This window comes from Perognathus longimembris, chromosome 9 (assembly GCF_023159225.1).
Source record: "Perognathus longimembris pacificus isolate PPM17 chromosome 9, ASM2315922v1, whole genome shotgun sequence".
In the NCBI taxonomy this organism is placed as follows: domain Eukaryota; kingdom Metazoa; phylum Chordata; class Mammalia; order Rodentia; family Heteromyidae; genus Perognathus; species Perognathus longimembris.
Window position 1 is genome coordinate 35,097,514 of NC_063169.1, and position 21,729 is coordinate 35,119,242.

Here is a 21,729-nt window from a genome sequence, read left to right on the forward strand (position 1 = left end):
CCTTTGGCAGAACAGACTGCAAACCTCCAAATCAGTGCCATCAGTGAGATGGCTAGGAATAGTGCCAAGGAAAGAATTAGGAACATATTTACACAAATTTAAAAGACCTGAGAGCCCATCATTCATCTACTGATGATTTTCAATAATGTCTTTTGAAAAGCAAAATAAGCAAACCCCAGTCTTATCAGACTGTTCATTTTCCATTGAGTTTCCTTTTTTTTTTTTTTTTTGGAGAGGGGCCTCTGGTTGGATTTTTTTGGGACTGAGCCCAGGACCTCACACATGCTAAGCATATGTGCTACCACTGAGCTATACCTCAGCCTCTTCACTGTTTTTTTGTGTGGAAATAATTTATAATATTTATTTATTTATTTATTTATTTTTTGGCCAGTCCTGGGCCTTGGACTCAGGGCCTGAGCACTGTCCCTGGCTTCTTCCAGCTCAAGGCTAGCACTCTGCCACTTGAGCCACAGCGCCGCTTCTGGCCGTTTTCCATATATGTGGTGCTGGGGAATCGAACCTAGGGCCTCGTGTATCCGAGGCAGGCACTCTTGCCACTAGGCTATATCCCCAGCCCTAATTTATAATATTTAAAGAAGAATTCCTAAATTATCCCTAGTAGAGGTGAGCTGCAATAGAGTTATGACTCTTTACTCTAACCTCTTAACTGTCTTAACTGAAGAATCATAAAAAAGTAGATCTAAAAGGGATATCCATTTATTACATTTCAGCTCTGTAATGTTGCAGAAAATGCAGATTTATTGAACCATTCAACCAAATCATGCTTTACTGCTTCTCCAATGAAATTCTTTTCTAACAGTGTTTTGCATCTTTGTTGTTTAAAGTGAGTTTTAGTAGATGCTTTGAGAATAAGCACATCAACCTCTTAGGCTCTCATCTCACTAAGGTTCTTTCTGACTCCTTTCCCTATCTGATTGGACATGGTACCACTTCACCCTGTCATTATTCCTGGCACCATAACTCTAGGTGCACTCCCTGCTTGTAGGCATTTTGTATTTAACTTGTGGCTTCCGCAGATCATATGTGCACCTTCTCAATTTTAAACTCTTCAATCTGTAAATCTTGTCAAGTGGGAGTATGTTTCAGTATAATACTTTCTCCTCTTCCTCTTTTGCTCAGAGTCACTTAAAAGTAAGAAGTATTCTGTCTCAGCCCTCCTTACTCCCAGGGGAAAGTCATCTAACCTCACTTCTGAAGAGTTTCGCTCTATGTAGCAAATGGATAAACAAAACCATGAATAAAGCATATGTACATGTTGATTAAAATAAACTAACCAGTATGATATTTTATACTATTCCTGCCATACTTACCATTAAGGAAATTAAGTGTGTGTGGCATTAGTAAACTATACTCTTGTTTTGCTAGTCTATATCCTTGAAATGTCAATTTTTCTAAATATAAGTGAAAGATAAGATGTGACATCCAGAATAAGAAAAGTGACTTGAACAATGCAAGAATTAATTCAGTCCTCTGGTAAATTGTAGGTAATTTACTAAGATCTGATTCATTTCTTTGAATGCAATTGCAAAGATTATTATAAGACAAAAATTTATTTGTGTTCCTTTGGCTTATTCTACCAGTGAGCTATGTTAAACTAGTAGTTTTGATCAAAACTGCCAAGATTGGTGAATTGGGATATACATTCCTGTAGAGGTTCATTGTACTGGAAAAATGACAAGGGTACTCTTGCAGTATTTTCCTGACATAAATTACTCATCCAAACCCAATATGAATGGAAGGCATAATAGCCAGACAGCTTGCTTAGGATTCCTTCTCCTGTACCTGCACAGTTCTTGGCTGTCCTGGCATCCCCAAAGTAGCCAGGGGCACAGCGTTCACACTTGAATCCTGTGGTGTTGCGTAAGCAATTCCTACACTGGCCAGTGACTTCATCACAGTCTTCAAAGATCAGGTTAGGATCTGAATTTCCACTGCAGTCACATTTCTTACAGGTGCTTCCCATGAGTAAGGGGTTTCCATAGTAACCAGGAGCACATCTGAAATGTGTTAAACATGTGAGGCATTTAGCATCCACAGTTGTTATTTCCATTAAACAACAATAGAAACAATAAAAAAGCCATTTTTTAGCCTACATAGAAGATAAAGTGTAGTGTGGATATTAGTAGACAGTCCACTCAGAATACATATTGCTAATATGACCTATTTAGTTAGTTACTTCGTTTCTTGAGATAAAGGCCTCACTATTTAGCTCAGTGCTGAGGTTAGCCTTGTACTCACAATCTTCTTGTCTCAGCCTCCGCAAACACTAAGATGGGGCATATGCTACCACCTCTTGCTCTACACTCTTTTCTTTTTCTGTTTTTTGTGTTACTGGAGTATGAACTGGAGAACTAATGCTAGACAAGCACTTTTCTGCTTGAGCCATTCCTCTAGGCACAGCTTTTATTTTAAAGGAACCATCCTCCCACATTGTGTGGTAGGCCATTTGATTCGGCCGGGCTCCAGTCATAGGAGTTCTTGGAGTACTTCAGTGCATGATACATTGTTGGTAACTCCAGTGATTGGTTTGTACAGCTGGCATATGGTGGGTAGAGCTAGACTGACTAAATATACTGCAAGGGATAGATCAGCAATTCACAGCTAAGGAATATCCTGGCAAACTTTTAATAACCTCTATTGAGAAACATGTTCTAAGTCATTGTTCTATGTTTCACTATAATGAATTGTACGAGTAACTAAGCCTGAGCCAATCACATTCTCCTAACCAAAAGTGATTAACTTAGGAGTGAGTTGATTGGATCATAGCTCATACTCTTGTTTGAAGACCATAGAAAAGAGGTAGGAGCTACCATCTTGCAATGGTGTGAAGCCATTCTGGAGGCAAAGCAGATGGCAGAGCTGAAAATACCATAAATAAAGCTGAGACCAAACTGCCATTCTTCTGGACATTTTAGTATGTGAACCTGCAGACACCAGGTACCTACCAGTATTGTGGGGGCAGAGTCAGTGTCTATGGTCATACTTTCTGGGCTTTTAATGAGACAACCTAGCTAATTTGGAGAGTAGAGACTAAAATCTATCCAGTCTTGCTGAAACCTATCCAATAACCTTACTGACATGTGAACTCTGGGTGAGACTACCTCTGCCTCAACTTACCTCAAAGCTGCCAGCAGAGGCCTTGCTTTGAAAATTGGTATTTCAGACCTCATCTAATGGTCAGCTGCTACTAAGTGCAAGCCAGTTACTGCCAGATGATAGCCTCCATACACATATACATCACACATGTGACTAAAGCCCTTGTGCTGTCAGCTCTTAGTATTTTTGAAGAAAAATGGAAATTTGGCTTTTTATGTGAAATTACACTTTTAAAGTCTGTCTAAAACTGGAAAATACTATAGAGTTCATACAATGTTATGATGACTGTACTGTACTTTACCGTCTATTCTCTCCTGTACTGGCTGCCTGTGAATATCCTGGAATTTGGACTAGCCCAAACTAGAATTTGGGCTAATTGGAGGTGATGACATTTGGGAGTGGCAGGAAAGAGCATGTGGTTACCTACCATGGGTTGAAGGTCAGGAAGAAGCTTTAGTTCTGCTGTGATAAGGAAAAACAAAGAAGGCCAGAGAAGGTTTCAGAGTGTGATGAAAGTAAGTAGAGGTAAAGGAAGCCAGTGTTGGCCTCAAAGTACAGGATGGACTCCAGAGTGAGACAATGAGAGATAAGAATGGGGTGTGGAGGACTTGGGTTGGGGCACTGGCCTTGGAATGGAAAGAAAGGGAGGATTTTCCAAGGAAATTAACAAACCACAGCCAATAATAATTAATAATAACAATAATATACTATGTGTTTTTTCTTTATTCAAAGCTACATTCTTTAACCAGAACGATGATTGAGAATATTCAAAAATCAGAGAAATGAAAACATTTTCTCTCCTAGTCTTTGTTCCCATGTTTCAGTTTTCTGGTAAACTTGTAATGTGTTACATGGTCAGTCTTTGCATTCTTTGCTTGCATTCTATCTCATTGGTTCTCTTATGTGTGATTTTAATTATCCCTTGCACCTGAAAGGCCACAGATGCCTGGCATTCTGAGCCTGGAATGCCACTTGGACTCTCCTGAGAGAATCTTAAGAAGTCACCATGAAATGCCCAGATCTTTCAACTCCCATTTTCTTTCCTTTGCTCCACCCTGGACCACGCTGCTACTGCTATAAATGAACAAGTAAATTCATCCAACAGAGGGACAATTCATGTCTCTTTTCTGTAAGGCATAGAGGGAGACAGGAAGAGGAAAAACACACAGACCCTGCTCTGAAAGAGCAGGAAATGAATTAAACATAATATGGTGAATTCTAGAAATCAAAGTCTACGGAAAAGACGAGGATGAATGTAAGTTTTATATACCCCACAAAGAGACATCCTAAGAGGAAATGTTCAATGATCTTGTTATTCACACTTCCTCATGTCTTTGTACTTTAGATTTACAGGTCCTCTGGTCCCCAAGCCAGCATAAATTATTCATCCTTGAGACATGTGTCCGCATTGACTTTCTAGCCTTTGTTGCAGTTCACCAAACAAGTGCTACCAGACTCAGACTCATTGAAATGGGACTCAGATCTTCCACCTCCATGTATAGCTGGAAATTCAGAGATCTGGGAGGGGGAGAAAGGACTTGCCAAAGCTCCTAGAGGCCAGGTGTCAGTTTCTTTTTTTCCATTTGATTTCACTGCATTTGATATATACAGGTTGTCTTCTTGTCTTGCACAGGAGGCAACACAAAATCTCTATTTTGGAATCTCAGTCTACGCTCAGCTACTCTGAGCTTCAAGAATACCTTTTGGTGGTAGGTTCAGAGGCAACTCTGAAGTTTCCGTCTAAACTCCCGTTCCTACAGGCTTTGCAGACAAGGCATATCCCTCCATTTATAGATAAACAAGCTATAGCCTGAGAAATAACAAGACTTACTTGCAGCTTTAATGCATTTGACTTCATGAGTGTGGTATTAGCTAATTAGTGTATTAATGATTCTGACACTTAAATAATCAAATCCTACTTATGTGTCCAATCCTGCCCTCAAAGAACAGAGATAGGGAAGGTCCCTGGAATCTAACAGCCTGCACCTGCTCGTCATTTCCTACAATCTCATTTCTGTATCTATTAATGACTTGATATAGCCAGAGAAAATAATTATTTACAGTGTTAGTGAAAGGATTGTAGCACATAAACCTTGTCATTTCAATTAATTTGAGAAAAATAGAAAAAATGATTTTTTTCTCCTTTTACACCTATTTTCTTTTGAAATTTTTTTCTCTTCATTTTTTTTTTTTGCCAGTTCCGGGGGTTGAACTCTGGGCCTGGGTGCTGTCTCTGAGCCTATTTGTGCTCAAGGCTAGTGCTCTACCACTTGAGCCACAGAGCCACTTCTGCATTTTTCTGACTACTTTACTGGAGATAAGAGGCTCATGGATTTTTCTGCCCAAGCAGGATTCAAACAGCCATCTTCGGGTCTTCTGAGTAGCTAGGATTACAGGCCTGAGCCACTGGCTCTTAAGTAATTGTACTAAGGGGTTTCAATTCAACTTGTCAGTTTATGAGTGTAATGCGTCCCCATCAATGTCATCCTTTTCTGTAGATGATTTTGAACCACAGCTGTTGGGAAGTTTTGGCATTCTTACCTTCTCCTTTTTCTCTGGTATTTCTCCTCCTAGGGACATACAGCTATTACAGAGTGCTTTTTTGAGAATGTGAAAGCTCTCACACTAAATGCCACCAGAATTATTGTGGGAGGAGTCACTCTGTAGCCATCTTTGAGGCTAAATAAGAGGATCTTAAAAGAAAGAAAAAAACCCACACACCTGTAACAATGTAGGTATCACTTAAATGCTCTCCACTTTATGAAAGCCAGGGAAGTAAGGCAAGAACAATGTAATTAACCTGTTCAAGGTGTTAAGGAGAGAAGAGTACAGAGAGAGGCATAAGAACAACTCTGGGCAAATAATAGAGCTGACAGCTGGTTGAAAATACTCCGTGCCGGGCTGGGGAGATAGCCTAGTGGCAAGAGTGCCTGCCTCGGATACACGAGGCCCTAGGTTCGATTCCCCAGCACCACGTATACAGAAAAAAACGGCCAGAAGTGGCGCTGTGGCTCAAGTGGCGGAGTGCTAGCCTTGAGCGGGAAGAAGCCAGGGACAGTGCTCAGGCCCTGAGTCCAAGGCCCAGGACTGGCCAAAAAAAAAAAAAAAAAAGAAAGAAAATACTCCGTGCCTTCAGACAGAATCAGACTAAATTTCACACTGCCACCAGGAGAAGAATCAGAATTTCAAAACTCTTTCCATAGGCTTGGGCATTTTCCAAGACCTACAGTGGCAGACCTCTTCCATTTGTGCCTTCTCTTTAGCTAGAGAGCAGTGACTCAGCTTGGTTAATTCTGGGTCATTCTTTGCCAGTTTTCTAAGATGGGGTGTGGGGGGAGGAATGAGGATGTAACAAGGTAAGAAATTACTGGCTCTAGTGATGTGTAGGTGTATATATATGGATGAATGCTTACAGTGTTTTTTAGTTGAAAAACAAAAAGTACAAGAAATGTATCCAATGCCCAACGTATGATACTGTAACCTTTCTGTACGTCAGTTTGAAAATAAAAATTTGAGAAAAAAAAAAAGTGATGTATATGTGTATGAATAAATGCCAGATACTGTGATTGGAGAAGAGTACACAAATCAATAAGGTATTGATTTTTGTCAAGTAGTTCATAGATTATCAATAAACATTTTAAAAAGCCATTGTAAAACTGGGCATCAGTGGCTCATACCTGTAATCCTAGGTATTAAGGAGGCTGAGATGTGAGGAACATGGTTTTAAGTCAGCCTGGGTGGGAAAGCCTGTCAGAGTCTTATCTCCAATTAACTACTGAAAGAAATGGAAATGGAACTGTGGTTCTTCAAGTGATAGAACACTAGCCATGAGCAAAAAAGCTCAGGGACAGAGTCCGGACCCTGAGTTCAAGCCCCAGGACACACACACACACACACACACACACACACACACACACACACACACACACAGAGTACTGTATGATTTTGAGCAAGTTGCTTACAGATAACATCCCATAATATTATTTTGAGGGGCAATTGCTTTCTCTGTATGGAAATTGCCTGGTACACATTAAATGCTTTATAACTGTTATTTTATCATTGTGATTATAGTCTAAGTCAAAGTTCACAAATTGGGCCTGGGTGAATTTTGGGAACAGCATGCACAATGTGTGGAGTTTAAAGTGGGAGGCAGAAGAAAGGCTTTAGAGGAAGGGCTCAAGGAGGAAAGATCATGGGCCTGACTGCTAAGACAGGGTGGTGGTGTGAATATTGTATGCTACATGGTAGATTAAGAGGCAGAGGGAGCAAAACATGTTTTATCTCTAGATATTACATACCATTTGAGTCTTTTTAAAAAAGAATATACATTCTTAATAAACACCTCCCAGTGTTTATTTAAATCATTTTTGAAATATAGAAAGTATTAAACTAAATGGAAACATCATATGTCTGTGGCTTACATATATCTTGAAAACAGTGTACACTTTCAAATAAAATATAAATGAAAGTACAGCTAATCATATTGAAAGCATTACTTGAGATAGTGGTGATGATTTTGTTGCATTGGAATGGTCACTTGGGAGGAGATGTGGTTGAGAGTTGTCTGAGTTATGTGTGCAGATCATGCCACGTGCTGTGTGATGACTCACATCTCAGTTTGCCAATAGGTGCCATTCCACTGCAGTTTGCCTGCATAGTGTCGAGGCACACTGCCACTCCTGCTTTTTTCTTCCTTACATGGAGGCAAGGAGACTTACAGAAAGCCCTGAATGTGATTTAACGAACACTTTTTTCTCATGATTGTCACTGCAGTTAAACATAAAATGAAGAAAATATTCCCTGGCAACACATGAACCTTCACGAATATTTCAGGGGATACTAGGGTTTCTTAGGCTGTGAAGAATATTGTTCTGGGGCTGGGAATATGGCCTAGTGGCAAGAGTGCTTGCCTCGTATACATGAGGCCCTGGGTTCGATTCCTCAGCACCACATATACAGAAAATGGCCAGAAGTGGTGCTGTGGCTCAAGTGGCAGAGTGCGAGCCTTGAGCAAAAAGAAGCCAGGGACAGTGCTCAGGCCCTTAGTTCACGGCCTAGGACTGGCCAAAAAAAAAAAAGAAAAAAGAATATTGTTCTGTTACATTTTTGTGATATTTTGAAGCCTGACGTATTCTACAAAACAGAGAACTCCATGCCTGGGAACCAAATGGAAAGCCAAAGTGTGGCTTCCCAGGCCTTACAACCTAGACAATCTTCTCAGTGGGTGGTAGAGATGAGTTGAAAAGAGACATTAAGAGTCATTTGAAAAACCACCTACAATAGATGGAATGTGTTAGAAATTTAATTTCATGGTTTAGATATTTGATCCCCAAAGGCATATGTTAATGATACTTGAGAGATAGTTTGAATGAGTCCACTCATGAGTCAATGCTGGATGATTACCATATGAATGGCCTTCTACAGTACCATGAGCTCTCTCTGGCTAGCTATCTCTGTTTTTCCATCTGATGCTCTGTGCCATCTTAGAACTTCTCAGAATCCCACCTGGCAAGGAAGGTTTCACCAGGTGCAGCTTCTTAACCTTGCATGTCTCAGTTTCCAGAATGAAATGAAATAACTATCTTTTCTTTCTTTATATGTGATCCAGTTTGTGGTATTCAGTTATTACAACAGAAAATATCCCTCTTTATGAAATCATGTCCAAGTACAGAAAGGTTCTGAGTGTTCTTGGATTGGATTGGTATTTTCTTTTGTTTGAAATAGATATCCATATAAATCTGCTGAATGTTTTGAAAAGCTCTCACGGACAGGTCCAAGTTCACCAGTACATTGAAAACATAGATTAGGTTGATGCTTCACTCAGACAACTTAAGAACTTGGATTATAAATTCAGAACAGTAACCCTCCACTCAGTCCCTGGGTCAAACACAAATCCAAAATAGCTAAGGCCACCTTGTTTGGGATGAATAGCTACTGCATGGGAAAAGAAGTCATTCTATACTCTGGAGTAGATGCTAGAGTAGTGTCTTATTCTGTTAAACCAAGGTAGCCCTAAACTTCTGGGCTCAAATAAAGGGGATCTGAACTATGAGGGTATACTTGGCTTAAGCATGTGTTTTCCTGTCTTGTGGTTTTATTGTCTCCTCCCCTATCATTGACATTGCTTAAGGACCAATAGTTGTAGCAGGATCTGCATGTATTCCTTTAATCCTGGATTGTGAGATCAATATTTATGTAAAAGATATTGGTACTTTCTTCTTAAGAGGGGCACAGGAAGGATGAGGGTAATGGGGGGTGGGGGGTGGACTGGAAAGGCAGAAAGAGCTGAGAAAGCTGCTTACCCTGAGCCTCCTCATGCAATGAAAGGTCTTAGAGAGGAAGCTTACTTTTAGTTCCTCGGTGGAGGCAGCCCTCTGTCAAAGAAAATCCCAGAGGCTAGCCACAGGTTAGCAGTGCTTTCCTGCATCTCCGAGGCTTGTCTAAGATCATCATAGACCCTTCAAAATCCAAGGTACTTAGGAAGGCATTTAGGAAAAACAGTTTAGGGACAGTGCAAGAACCTAAACTTTTGACCTAAATACTCAAATCTGTTGTTCCCACTGGGTAGCGACATCACTTCCTTTGGCTCAGTTTTCTCATCAGAAAAATGGCAAAACTTGACCTCCTCTCAGGGTGGTTGTGAGGCTGAAGCTGGGGAGGGGGGCAATTAATAAGTGAAATTATTATTCAAAGACACAATTTGTAATTAATGAAACTGAGATTCAGGAGGATGAACCAACTCATTCTAGGCCCGCATTCTGCCAGGGGTGGAAGCTGGACAGTGACCATGAGTATCAGTTCATGCTCACTGAGCATTCATTAGAGTGCCAGGTGCCATATAAAAACCTGATGGCAAACCTCATGGCAGCCCTGTGTGGTCGCTGCCTTCATTTTCTCATTCTACAGAAGAAGAAATTGACTCTAAGATCAAATAACTTACCCCAGAGAATCAAGAAGTGATTGAATTGTGCTACAGGCTAATGCTAAATCTCATTAACATTCTGTATCCACTTCCCAAACTAGTGTTCTTTTTAAATCCTGTCAATTCAGGTCTAGGATAAACATCAGCTCTGACCCAGCCTCACTGGATAATGGCTGATCCCATAAGCCTCCCAAGTGGGGGGTACTGGGGAGGGAATCTGTTATCTGCAACCTTGTGTCTGGTAGGCATGCTGTCTTGTGTCAGGGTTGGGGCCAACACAGCTGACAGAATCAATTATCTCTACCAATGGGCTCTGGCATGCCCTTCAGGCCAAGAGTAGTTCTCTTTTGCTAGGCCTTGCACTGCTCAGCAGGGCCTTGTGAGAGGCCATTAACTCCTCTCTGGAGAGACATCAAATACCCATTAGCAACAGCATTCAGTCCTTATCAGATTCACTGAGTTTAACCTCAGAGAAACAAATCCAGTCTTAGCTGAGACATTAGACCCCTCAGAGGAGTCTAAACCTTAGAATCAGAAGATGAGCAAATCTTGTGCCTCAGATTCCTCTGTTTCCAACTAAGGAACTACAGAATGATTGTGTCACAAATATCAATCAACCCAACATAATCAGCTCATTTTTGTTAGTCTCTTGCAGGGAATGAAATGCACGTGAGTCCTCAAGTCTCATGTTCCCTCCAGCAACAACAGTAACAAGGAAAAGAAAAAATTCCATAGTCTTGGAGTGAAGAACCATCTAAGTTTTTCATGTTTAATAATCAATCATGTTAACAATTCAGAAGGTTTTTTTAAGCTTGTTTTCTTTGGAGGAAGATTATAAATAAATATTTGTTTGAAATAGCCATATAAATCTGCTGAATGTTTTTCAAAGCTCTGCAGGCTGAATTTGTGTACCCTGTTCAGGGGCTGTCTTGTATGCTCTGTCACTGACATGAGCAACCTGCAGGTAGGTGACAGACAATGTGTTTGATCAGGACCTTCCCTATCTATCATCCACCTGCCTGAACACAGAGATGAGACCAATGTGTACATACTAACGAGGGCTATAGAGAATTCAAATTATCATTGCTATTTGTTTACATTAAAAGAGAAGGTATAAGAAATAATAATAGGGTAGGGTAATCTTTTTGTCAATATATTGGTTCATTAACAATAAAGGATTCACTTTTTATGAGACTATGTCTTGTAAGGGCATTATATTGTTACACTGTTTTCCAGGGATGGAGAGAGAAGTGTAACTAAAACTGTCTTGATAATTTTCTGAACACACACACACACACACACACACACACACACACCACACACACACGGCCTTAACTTCCTCTTTCCCTATCCATTTATCCTGATATTCTGTACTATGGCTGAGGCCTAGACTCCAAAGAACACATCATTAGAGCTACATCAGGACATGGAATTTGGGAAGGATCTCCTGAAATGTGTCTCTCCACCCTTCTTCTTCTTTACTTTTTATTTTTTGTCTTTTCTTTTTGGTTCTGGGGATGGGATTCAGGACATAGCATTTGATAGGCAAGAAGAGCTTTGCCACGGAGCTACCTCCCAGCCCATAAAGCTTCTTTTGACACATAGAAAGAAAATGGAGAATTCTATTTATTTACTTACCTTTCACAGTTAGGTCCAGCATAATTTTCTTTACAGATACACCGAACAGCTCCATTTTTCCTATAGCAGGATTCTGCAAAACTAGAATTATAAATGAATGTAAAAAATCAATTCCATATGTCACTGAAAATACTATCTTAACTTTTGATTAGCTCAGTTTCTACCTTAGTCCCCCTTATGTTGTAGTGGGTACAATCATTTACTTTATTTACTTAAGTTAAATTCTTACCTGTCAAGACATCTAACATCCAGGATGTCTAAAGAGAAAATGTCACTCTGTTGGTGGTACCATTTTCCAGGTATGTTTACTTATTTCTTAATATAGCTATTTCATTATTTTTGCTGGAAGCAGTAGGAATTTCTAGCATATCATTTTGTATTCCACAAATATGTATGTGTACATTTATAACATAAATATCGTACTTAAATTTTCAGATAGAGGTCTAAAATACATATCTAAAGGCAAAAATAAAATAATTAAAATTTTGCTATAATTTTAGATGTTTATAAGAATTCTCATTTAAAATTTTTCCACTATTTTTGGCAATAAGTCAGATTTTTCCCCTTATTTATTGTCAAACTGATGTACAGAGTGTTTACAGTTTTGTACGTTAGGCATTGGATACATTTCTTGTACTGTTTGTTACCTCCTCCCTCATTCCCCTTTCCTCCCTCCCCCTCTTTCTCTCCCCCCATGAGTTGTTCAGTTGGTTTACACCAAACAGTTTTGCAAGTAATGCTTTTGTAGTTGTTTGTCATTTTATCCTTTGTTGCTTGATTTTGGTATTCCCTTTCACTTTCCTAGTTCTAATACCAGTATATACAGTTTCCAATGTACTCAGATAAGATACAGTGATAGTGTGGGTACAACCACAGGAAGGGGATAAAAGAGGGTCATCAACAATAGAAGCTACAGTTTCACATGGCATGTTGAAAGTAATTACAACAGTGATAAAACACTAGTTTCTATAACATGGAGTTCATTTCACTTAGCATCATCTTATGCATTCATAAGGGCATAGTTATTTGGGCTCTTGTGATCCTCTGCTGTGACTAGCCAAAATCTAAAATCAGATTTTTAAAAGATCAAGGACCAGTCATAAATTACACCCTATAATTTCCACAGAACCTTAATTTCTTTCATTATGTACTGTAAAGATTGGGCTAAGTTGAAGGGACTAGCTAAATCTGAACAGTGTAAAGTAAGCCTTTAAGCAAAATCAGACCATTTCCTTTTTTTTCCTTCTCCTTCCCCTTCTCCTCCCTTCTTGACCTTTTCCTCTCTCTTCCTGTCCTTTTCTCCATCCTCCTCCTCATACTTTTTCTTCTCCCCCCTTTTCTCCTCTTCCTCTTTCCTTTTCTTCCAGTACTTAGACTTTTCCCTCTTCCTTTTTCTTTGTCTCCTCCTTTTTTCCCCTCTCCTTCTCCCCCTCCTGCTCCTTTTCCTTCTCCCCCTCCTCCTCTTTTTCTTCCTCCTCCCTCTCCCGCTCTTCCTCCTGTCCTCCTTCTCCCACTTTTTTTTGTCAATAAAAAATAGGATACAGTATAGAAAATTTTGGTCCAGCAGAATAAATAACTCCCTTAATTATTAAGGCAGGAAAGATGGAGCATTACTTTTCACATGTGTGGAAAATTTCACACTGACACATGAATCAGGGTGTAGGTGAGTGAAAAATTTTAAAGACTTTTAAATTAGTCTAGGCTTAAGCACTGTGCAAATCAATGAAGCATGACCTGCTGCTCTCAAGTTCTTGCATGTATCAGCAATTTTACTCTAATGATCTTGGAAGGAAAGCAAATGGATATGTTTGCTTTGTTTGAAGACATTTATAAAGCTAGTTAGAAAACAGTGTATGTTTCTCAGTGAAAGGAAATACCCACAATTTATTTTCTCTCTCTCTCTTTGGTAAAAACATTCCAGTGAAATTACATTCCTTTGGCCTTTTCCCCCTTATTTTGCTTGCTCATATCCCTTAGCTGCTTTAAAGAGACACTGCCAATGGAATCCAGAACATGAACATATACTCATACATGTTCCTTCAAAGGTGTTGCACTCATCAGTCCACCCACAACTTTAAGATGAAACATCTGCCAGGGTGGTCTGTGTTGTCTGCCTTTTCCTGATGTCCTACTGTTTCAAACAGATGACCTTTTCCTTAATTGGAGTGATTACCATAAATAGTCATAGACATGGAGGATGTCTGGGCAACCCAAAATAAGTAAATGAACCCTGCAAATGGTCCCCAGGAGCATCAATTTGCCCTTTGGATTGGGGACCTGCAGAAACAGAGATGTTCATTCTTGCTGCTGTTGTTTTTTAAATCAGTCTTAACAGTAATATTTTTCTTAGGGAACTCAGTATTGTTGGCTTGAAAAATAAAAACACTATGTTTTTCTCGGTATACTCTCAGGACTGCACATACCATCTCTCTTGGAAAACCCTTGGGGGGAACTTCAAGCAAAAAGACTCAGTCCTGTTTGTTTAACTCACTCAAGCTTGATTTCCTTGCTTTCTGATGTGGCCATTATTAACTAGAACCCCAAATTCTGCCCTCTACAGGCTCAACCTATGGATCTTTCAAGTGTAATTCTGTTTCCACACCTTTTCTGATGAGCTTTTTACTTTTCTTTTTAATAGAAACTCTCAAGAAGAATATATTTTAAAAGCTGCAGAAGGCGATGGACCATTCGACTTTTGATAAACTCGCTGATTAGTATTTGAGATTCATTAACCGAGTCATTAATAAAGCCAGACTAAGGATTAGATCTTTGAGGGATCCAAGCATATTTGTTTATTCTGTGATCACAGATTCACTGTCCCCACCCCTTGTTCTTTAGAAGGAAGTTTATTTTCTGGATAGTAATCTATTGCTGCTACAGAGAAAACTCTATAAAATCTTAGAGAAGGTCTCTCATGTGTGATCATGCCCACAAAACGTTGTTTACCTATATATAGCACACTATTGTTTGTGTTTTAATTTTCACCAGGTAGTACAATATCAAGTATGTATTACAGAGACTTTCCCCCCATTCTATCTGTGAATGTGCACCTTGGCAGCACATTTCCAAATCCCCTTTTTCAGCTATTTTAAACTCTGGCTCCTCGCAGGTTTCCACCCATGCTGGGTAGAAATGATTAATCCTGATGTCTTTGGAAACCATTTCCTCTCTTAGGGTAGACACCAACCAATTGGAAAGGTGTTGCCTCATTCATTGACAAGAGCTAATGGCCATGGTATATGTCTAGGGTAGTCCTAGCAGAGGATCACAATAGCTCAATGACTATGTACATATGATCACGTAAGATGATGCTAAGCGAAATGAACTCCAAGATATGGAAACAAGTGGTTTTTCATTGTTGTTGTTATTTTTAATATACTATGTGAAATTATTTCTTTTTTCTTGAGTTTTTCTTATGATTTATCCCCTGTTTTCATTGTATTTGATTTTGATACTGTGGGTATTGCATATATGCTTATCTGAATTAGGGCAGGGAAGGGGAACATCAAACTGACAAGACAAAAGATAAAAGTCCAACCAATGCAACAATGATACTTGAAAATTACCTGTACAACCAAGAGGGGGGTGACTGGGGAGGAGGGAAGGTGGGAGAAAAACGAAGGAGGAGACAACAAATTTGACAAGAAATGTACTCACTACCTTATGTACGTAATCCTAACCCCTCTGTACATCACCTTGACAATAAAATTAAATTAAAAACAGAAATAAAAGGGAAATGATTATTGGGGAAAAAAGAGCAAATGCCTGGGGGAAGTGGTTCTTGCTCAACCATAATACTAGATAATGGGGTGAAAACATAAAGACTTACTTGCTGAATACCAGGATGTTGAAGCATGTCTTTTATGGAGAGAGGGGAGTAGGATTAAAGGAAGGGGCACAGACAGAGGAATAGTGGATGAAGACAGTCATAAAACTTGATTTATACACATGAACATGGAAACTTGAGAGGTGGGGAAATGATGGAAAGGGTGACAGTGATCAAAGTACATTGTACATACAAATTGACACATTGAATTGAATGGCATGTACAACTATTTAAAGGTTATTAGAGGGGCTGGGGATATAGCCTAGTGGCAAGAGTGCCTGCCTCGGATACACGAGGCCCTAGGTTCGATTCGCCAGCACCACATATACAGAAAACGGCCAGAAGCGGCGCTGTGGCTCAAGTGGCAGAGTGCTAGCAGCCTTGAGCGGGAAGAAGCCAGGGACAGTGCTCAGGCCCTGAGTCCAAGGCCCAGGACTGGCCAAAAAAAAAAAAAAAAAAAAAAAAAAAAAAAGGTTATTAGAAAATGATTAACTTAATAAAAAGACTTTCTGTGGCAGCTTCAAAAAACAGATTTGCTTTGAAGTTTCTTAATGAAGTCAAAATTTTTTGTTGTGTTATCAGTGATTAAGATGTGGCTAGAGATGATCAAAGTCCATTATGTATATGTATGAAAATTTCATAATGAAATTTATTATTTTGTATTACTAAAATACTAATACTTTGTAAAGAAATATCATTTCTCTACCAGCACATAATTGTTCAATATGTATACTTGCATGAATGCAGGTAGATAAGATGTCTCAGTCTACTTTGAAACTGTTTCAAAGTCTTGTATATCAAGACATTAATGTCAAATAATTGTCAGGAAAAGAAAGTTTTTTCATGTGCCTGGGTCAAAAAGTGCAAAAATGAGACAGTACAATCTGAAAGGATCACTTGAGATTGCCTTCCTAATTCATGTGACTGACTAAAGGAATTGCAGCTCAAAGCTTAGAAAATCTCTTCTGAGATGATGAAGTTGTACGACATCTTCATTTATATGGATAATGCATCTAACTGGTTATTTGGAGATCAGAGGCAAATATATTTAACAAAATAAGTACCCTATGGCAAGAAAATAGTACAATAAATATCAGATGTCATTAGCATTAATGTTTGAAAGCAGAATATGAATGTACACTTAAAGATTACACCTAGGGGGCTGGGAATATGACCTAGTGGCAAGAGTGCTTGCCTCGTTTATATACATGAAGCCCTGGGTTCAATTCCCAGTACCACATACAGAAAATGGCCAGAAGTGGCGCTGTGGCTCAAGTGGCAGAGTGCTAGCCTTGAGCAAAGAAGCCAGGGACAGTGCTCAGGCCCTGAGTCCAAGCCCCAGGACTGGCAAAAAGAAAAAAAAAAAAAAAGATTCCACCTAGATGAGGCAAAAGAGCTCATAAATTGGGTCATTCTCAAGTGGAGGTAGCAGAATATTTAATTTTTGTGTCTTCACTCCATCGCAGTACCCTCCACCTTGAACACATTAGTAATACTATCAGACGTGAGAGATCACAAAGCAAGGTCTAAGGCCCTTTTATAGTTTCTAAAGAAAGACAAGGTTGTGGATGTTCTGAACTCACTGACTGTCAGGTATGTGGTAGGAGTTGAACACATCACAAGCTATTGAATGAATTGTTAGTTAATATTCATATTCAGTGAAGGAAAATCCTCAGGTGGAAATATGGTTGTTTCCTTCTTTTTCTCTTTTCTAGCCATGAGTGTGAGTATATGTGTATTTATAAGTCTGCAAGTGTGTGTGTGGTGACTATTTAGACATTTCCCCCCATAGGTTAGAGATAGCCAAGGTGTCATACTCTTGCTTATGAAACTTGGAATACTTTACTGAATTTATGACACATTCAGGTATTTTGGGAACAGAATTAATCACATGCAAGTGCTTCAGCTTTACCTCAGAGGGTGTTTAGATTAGGGATCTTTCCCACTTATATCTTTTTCAGTTTCACCTCAAGGTTCAGAGTTGACTATGGGGAAAAATTCTCCTCAGAACTCTGGATCAAGTGGAGAAAAAATGTTGAGGATGAGCATTAGAATAAAACCCTCTTTCTTTGAGACTTACTTGGCCAGGTTGGGCAAGGGACAGGGGCAGGGCAGGCAGAATCGAGGCACACCCCTGATGGAATCTCCGATATAGCCATCCAGGCATTTTTCACAGTGCTCCCCTGTTGTGTTCCTCTGGCAGTGCTGTGAGACACAAGACAGGAAAAAAAAATGACCTAGATGCACATGGAATTTTATAGACAGAAAATGCAGCAAGCAAGCAATACTTCAAACACAGAGACATCATGCCTAGAAGGATAGATGTTGTGTGGAGGCACAAAGGAGTCCCCTCCGGAGTCCCAATTACTGCTAGAAAGTGTAGACAGAAGATAGATGTGTTTATCCTGGATATCTATCTGGGTATGCACTAGCAGCCTGAGGCCTCTTTAGAGGTTGTGTGCAGTGGAGACCATTTATTGTTTCAATTCTGAAAGATCATCAGAAAAATCATACTCTGCATGTTCTAGAAGCATCCGCTTGCAGACTAGTAACGAGCATGAAATTACAAAAATAAAACAAATAATATGTCCTATGACTTACCCAGAACAATGAGAATAATAAAAGATTATGGGCATGGATGAACCCAATATGTTAGATTGTGGTACAAACAAAGATAAAGAGCATCTTGCTAATGGCATGGTGTTCTGGATAATGACACACAGAAATAGTGGGTTGATTTGAATGATGTTTCCATTTGTGGTGAAGGATAATAAATAGGAAGAAAGACACAAAATAGGCTGATCTTTCTGTGTGGAATGCTTGCTCAGCATCCAAGAATTATACTAGGCTTCAAAGTCTCCAGAAAGTTCTCTCTGATTCTCCACTCCTGATTCCCATGCAATTCTTACTACCCACATCCCATTATTATCTGTTCCCAGACTTAGTCACCCTCTCCAGTATACTGTGTCCTCAGCACTGTATTATCACTAATGTGCACAGCACAGGTAAATGCTCAGAGGCAGGATTAATTTCCACAGAGGCAGTGATTCACAGAGACAGCTTTCATTCATAAAACTTGATCTAATAGGCCAATAGCACCCCACTATTTTCAGAGTACCTTCTCCAGTGTGTACAAAAGTGGAATTGGTGAAGAATTATACTGCTGGTACCAGATTGCCTTTGGAGAAGCACTATTTGAGTAATTATCTTGTAATGCTTGTGCACAAGAGCTATTACAGGGCCTCCCTCTGTGGAGGGAGTTAGGATGGGTGGGGGAGGGCCAAGTTGGAGCAGAGTTAAGCTGAACTTTGGACTCTTTATTTTTGTCTTTATGCTATTTATGCTTCAGAATAGAACAGCTAGCTCTAAACATTTTACATGGATTAAACAATTTGATTCTTCTAACAATGTTTTTCTTTGCTCTCACGTTTTACATATAAAGAGAGGAATAGAAAGTTAAGGTCTTTTGCTTGTTTGTTTGTTTTTGTTCTTGTCCTGGGTATTAAACTCAGTCCTTGAGCAATTTTGTTCAAGGCTGTTGCTCTACCACTTGAACCACAGTTCCCCTTCTGGCTTTTTGGTGGCTGATTGGAGATAAAATTCACATGGATTTTCTTGTCCTGGTTGGCTTTGAATTGCAATACTTGGAGATCTCAGAAGCTTTATTTTTTCCCCCCTTGCATTGCTGAGGATCCAGCCTAGGATCCCATGCATGCTGGGCAATCATTCTGCCACCAGGCTGCATGTTCAACATCACACAGAGAATAAGCAGCAAAAGTGAGATTCCAAGTCTCAATCTTGCTCCACAGTCCAGGCCCATAAAACATACAGCTTGGTCAGTAATGCTAGAGAAAAGGCTCATTTTCCAAACCAGTCTTAGATGGGCTTCAATTGAATGCACTGGATTATTTTACTGAGAATTTTGAGCTTCCAGAGTATCACACAGTTAAGAGAGAGGAATGGTCATGAAATCAACAATCTGTATTCACTGAACACGCTTAAGGTCAATCAAATGACTGGCCATTAGGTATGAGCCTAGATTATAATTATGCATACAAAGTTCAGATTGCAAGGAAGTGGTGCTGTGGCTTAAAGTGTTGCAGCGCTAACTTGATAAAAAGAATTCAGGGACAGAGCCCAGGCCCTGAGTTCAAGCCCCTGATCAACAACAACAAAGTTAAGATTGCTTGATCAATTAGAACTCTGAAAAATAATGAATGGTATATATGCAAGAGGGTGTTAACATATTTATCTCACAGTTCTTTTTTTAAATCTAAGAAACTATTTTTGTATGTGGAGACTACAGGTAGCATTTAAACACTCAGTTAATTGTTCAAATTAAGACCTTATACATTTTGTTTTGATAATGGTCATTATCTTAAAAGTGTCATTCAGTTTTCTCACATTTAAAAGTATACTGCTAATTCTGGCCAACTAACGAGGAGAGCCCAGAGGCTGCAGCCACACAAACATTGGACAGGGCAGAGATAGGGGCGCCAAGGTACCACCATCCTCAGCATCACAGGAGTCCACACAGGACCACGCCATGCCTCAGCTCAGCCCAGATGCATCCTGTTGTTGGAGGCCAGGGTTGCTAGGCAACCCCCCAGGCTCCAGTGAAGTGATGGCATAACACCTGCCCAGGGATCTTCTCTGCCACACTCTGGGGAAGCCCCCCATGTAGCTCACAGTTCTTAAAACTGGTTGTGTGCTTAGTCGTCCTTTAGGAATATATTTGCTGGGGAAATACATGAAAAGGAAAAATGATGAATGAATGGGCTAGTATCTGGAGCTAATAAAAGAAATTAATTTGCACTCAAACTGGCTCAGAATTGGTGGTGATTTTTCATTCCAGGGAAATCCAATAAGCCATAGGTAAACATCATGAACTATCATGAACCCAAGCCATAAGCAACCAGGAAGGACTGCTTTGTAGACTGTGGCCCAATTTCTCTGAGTCCTTGTTAAACAGATGAAGCCTATCTGAGCAGAAGAAAATAGGCCCGTGGTCAGCTGTCAAACAGTTACTTGTGCATGAAGTGCTTCTTACATGGTTAAAGTAAGTTAGTTCCTCATTGTGTCCCCTTTTAAACTGATGGGTTTCTTGTTAGGGCTGTAATTCTGCTGTAGTACCCAAGGGGAGTAATTGCCCCAGGACAAAGGCATCAACTCTCTCTTGACCTCTAAAAGATGATGGTTTAAACTTGACTCTCCTTATCTCTCTTCTTTAAATGATTGTTATGAAATTCCCTAGAAGGCCTTGATGTCCATTCTGGAAGACTGGTAGAGAATCTGCTGTCAGGCAAAGGTCCCTAGCTTATTCTCCCTTCTAGGGTCTCTATTTCTTTAACTGTATGTAAAATGAAGACTCAGTCCACACTGCCAGTCAGGGTTTCTTTTCTCTTTGAAAATCTTTTACTCTGAGATTATGCAATGTCCCTTGACTTTCAAAGCTTTTCTGTTTAAAAGAGAGAAAACAACAATGACAAGAGTAAATATATTGTTGAGGAAGAGTTTACTTTTTAATATAACTCACCCCCCTTAAAGATGAAGTAATTAACCCATGGCCAGACAGCCAGAGTCAGTTACAAGCAAAGTGTTAGCAATGATCTTGAACACAAGCTCTGTTCTCTCCACATAAGAAATTCTGTCTTCTGACAACTTTTTCACCATACCAGCACAATGTAGGATGAGACCCCCAAAGGGTCAGGTTCTTCCTTGGGTAATATCAACATGCTTCATGCAGAATGAAATCCACAGATCTCAATATATGTGCCAGGAGGTGAAAACTGTTTCCCAAATAAAATTAATATTTTGTCTTTTGTAATCTCATTTGCTCATGGGCATGAGATGCACCTTTCTAGAAGCAATGTAACACAACATCACGCCAGCTTGAAGCAGAAGTGGGTGTATCAATCCAACTACTCTCAGTTAAGTCAGTCTCCAACACATTTACAATATGTAAAAGTTTAATAAAAGTACATTACATAGATTAACAGCTAATGGGATTATTATTGCTATAAGAATTATAAATTGTTTTTAGTTTAAAACGATGAGTTTTATTTATTTATTTATTTTGCCAGTCCTGGGGCTTGGACTCAGGGCCTGAGCACTGTCTCTGGCTTCTTTTTGCTCACTCTACCTTGTGAGCCACAGTGCCACGTCTGGCTTTTTCTGTTTATGTGGGGCTGAGAAATCAAACCCAGGGCTTCATGCATGCTAGGTA

The 21,729-nt window shown here is 39.7% G+C and overlaps 1 protein-coding gene across 3 annotated transcripts in view; it reads right to left on the reverse strand.

Moving 5' to 3' along the window:
• Positions 1-21,729, reverse strand: part of Lama4 (laminin subunit alpha 4) — a 145,182-nt gene that overhangs the window by 86,639 nt on the left and 36,814 nt on the right. For all 3 annotated transcript variants that reach the window (XM_048353934.1, XM_048353932.1, XM_048353935.1), the window contains 3 exons: positions 17,584-17,708; positions 11,678-11,758; positions 1,804-2,018 (listed from right to left, as the gene is read on the reverse strand). In XM_048353934.1, the coding sequence (XP_048209891.1) occupies positions 1,804-2,018; positions 11,678-11,758; positions 17,584-17,708 (421 nt within the window). The remainder of the gene's footprint in view (positions 1-1,803; positions 2,019-11,677; positions 11,759-17,583; positions 17,709-21,729) is intronic.